Here is a 6,071-nt window from a genome sequence, read left to right as displayed (position 1 = left end):
AGGACCAGGACCTGTTTGATAAATTGAGTGATCAATAGAGTCTAGGTACAAGAAATGTGCATTGATCACACTAGTGTGAAAAGCATAGGACCAAATAGTGTACTGTCACATTGGTCTAGCCCTATAAATACAGCAGCCCTGTAATTTTGTATGAAACTAGAGTGCATGTTGCACGTACAGGAATTCATAATCTAGCTGCACACGGTTATTAAGTTATTGAGTGTGAGTAATAGCCACATTGCGAGAGTGTAGTCTTAAGACCAGGCCTAGTTGATATAGACTAAGCCTATGCAGGTCTAGTAGAAGTATTTTACAGTGTATACCTACAGCCTATGTTGTTATTCTGTTAAGTGTAAGTACTAGTCAAGTACCCATGATGGCTAATCAAGTCATTGGGAATGCCCCCCAGTTAGATTCTGGTTACACATTTGAAGAATGGACCGAAGTCTTAGAGGCATGGTTCACTTCTAATGACATAAAATCAGATGAAAAGCAAAAAGCATTGTTCTTAACAGGATTAGGTAGCAAAGGTTATCACACCCTTCGTGCACTGTTACAGCCAGATAAGCCATTAGCAAAAACATACAAAGAATGTAAAGATGCACTGACTACACACTACTCGCCAAAGCCTACAGAAATTGTGCAAAGATATAGATTTTACACATGCACTCAGCAAACAAATGAAACAATCCCTCAGTTCTTAGCAAAGCTCAGACAGCTTAGCGATGGTTGCAACTTCAAAGAACTTGAGAACATGTTGAGAGACAGACTAGTAGTAGGATGTTCAGATGTCAACATACAACGAAAGCTATTGGGAATGCCCCAGTTGACTTTTGAAAAAGCAGTCAACATTGCGACAGCAATGGAAGTAGCGAAGCAAGATGTGGAACAGATCAAGCAGATACAAAAGCCACATGATGATCCTACATCGGTTCATAAACTTCAAAGGAAGGTGACCGCTGAACAACAGTATAGGACTCCAGCAAAGACGGTTATTAAGTCCAAGGACAAGCGTTCTACTCCAAGCCCAAAGAGATGTTGGAGATGTGGTGGTAGCAGCCATGAGCCAGCGACTTGTAAATTTCGCGACGAACAGTGCTACAAATGTTCAAAAACTGGTCACACGAAAAGCCAGTGTGAACTAGTGAAAGCCTACCAGCAGAAATTCTATCAAAAGAAAACACAATCTTCAAAGAAAGCACATCACTTAGATGATGAGGACTCTGCATCAAACTCCAAAGAAGGAAAAATTGATCATCTGGAAGACGAATCGATTTACAGATTATCAAATTCTGATCCATATATGACTACTGTGATAGTGAATGGCGCAGAAGTACAGCTCGAAATTGATACTGGAAGTCCGTGGTCTATTGTTTCAAAGGCAGTGTACAGTAGAATCAGCAAAGATTCCAAGCTAACTTCCAGTAACATTAGACTCAAATCCTATACAGAAGGGAAATTAGACATTTCTGGTGAAGCCACAGTTGATGTTCAGCTTGAAACACAGATGAAGCCAGACAAGCTGAAGCTAGTTGTTGTCCAACAAGGTGCCAGCCTGATTGGAAGGGACTGGTTACAGAAGTATCCACAACTGTTAGCACAGTTAGCCAACCATATTGCAGAAGCAAGCCCCAGCAGTATGCATAATTTGCAAGATGTTATGCAAGATGTAGTCAAAAAGCATGCGGAGTTGTTTGATGATAGTTCAGTCGGACAACTGATAGGATACCAGGCCAAAGTGTATCCTCAAGAAGAGAACAATGACCCAAAGTTCTACAAAGCAGCCCCTGTTTCCTATGCTGCCAGGAAGCAGATAGACAAAGCATTAGATAGCTTGTTGGAGGACGGCATCATCAAGCCAGTGAAGACCGCAGATTTTGCATGCCCAATCATTGCAGTCCCTAAGCCAGATGGACGGATGAGAATCTGTGGTAATTACAAGCTAACTGCAAACAAAGTCCTGAAGGTAGAACAGTATCCCCTGCCGACTCTGGAAGACCTCCTACAGGAACTTGAAGGTGGAGAAAGATTCACCAAGCTGGATTTAAGTCACGCCTATCATCAGATAGAATTAGATCCAGAAGCCCGCAAGTACACTACAATCAACACACATAGAGGTCTCTTTGAGTATACAAGACTACCTTTTGGGATAGCAAGCGCTCCAGCTATGTTTCAGAGGACTATGGAGAGCCTCTTGGCAGACATCCCTATGTGCAAGCCATATCTTGATGACATAATTATCAGTGGCAAGACTGATGAAGATCATCTGAGAAACCTGGAAGCGGTTCTTTCAAGACTAGAAAGCAATGGTTTACGCTTGAAGAAGGAGAAGTGCGAACTGATGAAAGACTCGGTTGACTACCTTGGTCATCGCCTTGACAAGAAAGGTCTCCGGCCTCTTCAAGACAAACTTGATGCCATACGCCAGGCAGAACGCCCAGTGAATCAAAGCCAACTCCAGGCTTATCTTGGTTTACTTGGATATTATCGCAAATTTATACCCAACCTATCCCAGGAGATTGTGCACTTGACTGAAATGCTGAAAGCAGAATTCAGATCAACCTCCAGTGGGAAGAGAAGCAGCCAGCCTGACCCTAAGTTCAAGTGGGGAAAGAATCAGGAAAAAGCATTCCAGAAATCAAAGCGTCTACTACAGACTGACACCATTCTGACGCATTATGATCCAGCCAAATCCATTCTGTTACAGACAGATGCCAGCCCATATGGATTAGGTGCGGTGATAAGCCATGTGGAATCAGACGGACAAGAACACCCCATAGCCTTTGCTTCACGTACCCTCAAGCCAAGTGAAGTCAACTATGCGCAGTATGAAAAGGAGAGTCTGTCGATAATCTTCGGACTGAAGAAATTCCACAAGCAACTTCATGGAAGGTCATTTACGATTGTGACAGACCACAAGCCGTTGATGGGACTCTTTGGAGACCGCAAACCAGCGAGCCCGATGGCCTCGGCTCGTGTTGCAAGATGGCACATGATCTTGTCGGCATACAGCTACAAGATAGTACACCGTGAAGGAAAGAAGCACCAAAACGCAGATGCATTGTCTCGCCTACCACTCCGGGGAGAAGAAACTTCATGGAATCATCCAGAGCTCGCAGAGCTAGATGAAGCACCAATGCCCCGAATCAACATGCTTAATGACCTTGAAACACGCCCTGTTGATGCACAGGAGGTGAAACGTGCCACCAAGAAAGACAGAGTACTGTCCAAAGTAAAGCATCATATCCTGAATGGATGGCCAGCAACAAGAAATCTGCCAGATGAACTGAAGCCCTTCGCAAGTAAGAAGGACGAGTTGTCCATAGAAGATGATATAATCCTTTGGGGATCTAGAGTGATTATCCCTGACAACCTAGAAATGAAGGAGAGAATCCTGAACGAGTTACATAGTACGCACCCAGGGATCGTGAAAATGAAGTCACTAGCCAGGTCGTACGTATGGTGGCCCAAGATAGACACTCAATTGGAACAACACGTGAGATGTTGTGAAAGCTGTCAACAGAATCAGCACAGCCCCGCAGCAGTACCCATACACCCGTGGGAGTTTCCTGAGAAGCCATGGAGTAGGATCCACTGTGACTATGCCTCCATTGGTGACGAGAATATCTTGATCGTCGTAGATGCGCACAGCAAATGGCTCGAAGCTATTCGAGTGAAGCGAGCCACAGCCAATGCCACAGTGATCGCCCTTAGACGATTGTTTGCAACACACGGATTACCAGAGACCGTTGTGACAGACAATGGCACACAATTTGTTTCAGAAGAGTTTGCCACTCTGATGAATAACAACAACATTTGCCATATCCAGACAGCACCCAAGCACCCAGCCAGCAATGGTCTTGCAGAGAGAGGTGTACAAACTGTCAAAACAGCAATGAAGAAGGGACAAGGAAGTGACTTTGAAAAGAAACTTCAAATGTTCTTGTTGACCTACAGAGTCACACCACAGGAAACAACAGGGAAGACGCCCAGTGAACTGATGTTCAAGAGGAAAGTCCGCACAAGACTCGACAATTTGCGTCCAGATCTGAGCAAGTCAGTTAGACGGAAACAGTCTACCATGAAGAAAACAGGTGATAGAGGAAGCAAAGAAAGGGTCTTTGCTGTAAATGATCATGTGATGGTCAAGAACTTCAGCTCAGGGACAACATGGCTTTATGGAACAGTATTTGAAGTCATCAATGAAGTCATGTACAATGTACAACTGACTGATGGTAGAGTTGTCCGCCGTCATATTGACCAGATGAGGAAGTATTCCCCATCCAGTGAACATGCCAACAGTGAAAGGAATGATTTCCAACCTCCAGAGGAACCACCAGTTGTGTTCCCTGTGCCTGACATTAATCTAGAGCCAGAGAATGCTTCAGAAAGTGAAACAACACAAACAAATGAAGAAAATACAAAAGAAACAAAACAAAATATGCCAGCAAACATAGACACAAAACAACCAGAAAGAAGAATGTCTCGTAGAAATGTGAGCACACCAAAAAGATTTCAGGATTATGTGGTGTATTTCTGCAAGTAAAGCATTTTGGTCAAATTGTTATGTACAAAAGTTAAAAGGTTGCCTTATATTTAGTTTCAGATGTAAAAAAAAAATGATTTAATATGTTGTAATGTGTCATGCAACTGACAGTAATTCATGAAAGGTATAAAGTTGGTATTAACATGAAGTAAGATAAGAATTATACAAGCCAAAATTGTTTGCATTTTGGATAACAATAAGGAAGAATTTAACAGCAAAGAAAAGTTAGTTGTTGAATGGTAACTTGGTATATATGTTTTGTTAAAGGTGAAAAAAGAGTTTAACAGTTTATTAACAGTACACACAAGAAAAAACATGTGTTTTGTTAGAAATTAATTAAGGCATAAATGGTTACTTCAAAGTGAAGTTAATGACAAGAAATAAGTTTGTTAAAGTTGTGTTATGAGATTGTTATATTTTACAATTGTAACAGAAAGTTTGATTACATACAAGTGTAAGGAACACTTTGCAGAGATTATTTTAAATCAGAATACTGAGGATTGAGAAATTCGAAGCCAAATAACTAAAACTTCATACAGTGAAATATTGCCAGTTGAAGTATGGAAGTGAAATAGTGGTTGAAATTATAAAGCCGTAATTGCATGGAACACAGAAAGTGGAAACTTTTATATTTCAAAATTTTACCCATGTACATTTATGTAAGGGGGAGGAATGTTATATATGAAGGTTTGAAAGAAAGAATAAGATAAATGTGTAATAAGGTATGCATGTACAGACTAGCAACATGTATGAATCTGTATTATGTATACACATGCATAAGTGGAGATTGCCCAACACACACCAGAGACTACAATGAAGGAGCAATAAAGATTCAACAGACATTTTGAGTTAAGCAAAACTTGAGACTTTAATGTGTCATTATTCGGCTGGATGAACCCAATTAAAACATAACAGTAATGTTATGAAATTATTATCATTATATATCTATTATTATTATTATCATCATCATTATTAATATTGTTATTAGTACTACTACTTCTGCTTCTGCTTCTCGATAGTGTATTATTTATCCAAAAAAATTTCAAAACAGATCAAAGGTTACTGGTGTCAAACATCGGGAGTTGAGTTGTACAGTCTTATTGAGATGGGTACAAAAGAATTTAAAAATCTATTTGTAAGGTACTTTGAAGACATATTCCGGAATGCAGCCGTCTATATCAACTATATGCGGAGGGTATTTGTTATCTGCGAGAATGTCTTTGACCTTACTAATGACATTTCGTCTGTAATCAGAGCAGTGGCGTACCTGTTATATTTCGTCAGGGGGGGGGGGGGCAAGCGACAAGGGGGGGCTGATAATCATTGCCCAAATATCAACTTCACAGTTTTTAAATTTTGAGCGAGGAAGCGAGCGAACATTTTTTCAATTATTATTTTGCCTTTTTACATGATGTGAAACGTGCAGAAATTATACATTCGGTCATAAAATTACCAATACACAAGGATATATGGGCACCTCCAGTCCTCGTCGGCCCTGCATTTTGCAGCCCACCCCACCCCCCTT

The 6,071-nt window shown here is 41.0% G+C and overlaps 1 protein-coding gene across 1 annotated transcript; it reads left to right on the top strand.

Moving 5' to 3' along the window:
- The first annotated feature begins 376 nt into the window (after positions 1-376).
- On the top strand, positions 377-4,546 carry LOC129259741 (uncharacterized protein K02A2.6-like). The gene has a single exon (XM_054898001.2). The coding sequence runs from the start codon at positions 377-379 to the stop codon at positions 4,544-4,546; it is 4,170 nt and encodes a 1,389-aa protein (XP_054753976.2).
- The last annotated feature ends 1,525 nt before the right edge of the window (positions 4,547-6,071 follow it).

Source organism: Lytechinus pictus, chromosome 3 (genome assembly GCF_037042905.1).
Source record: "Lytechinus pictus isolate F3 Inbred chromosome 3, Lp3.0, whole genome shotgun sequence".
Classification (NCBI taxonomy): domain Eukaryota; kingdom Metazoa; phylum Echinodermata; class Echinoidea; order Temnopleuroida; family Toxopneustidae; genus Lytechinus; species Lytechinus pictus.
The sequence above is the reverse complement of the archived record's forward strand: the minus strand, read 5'-3'. Positions and strand labels throughout refer to the sequence as shown.

Coding starts and splice junctions, on each gene's coding strand:
- LOC129259741 (XM_054898001.2), top strand. CDS start 377: ATGGCTAATCAAGTCATTGGGAATGCCCCCCAGTTAGATTCTGGTTAC.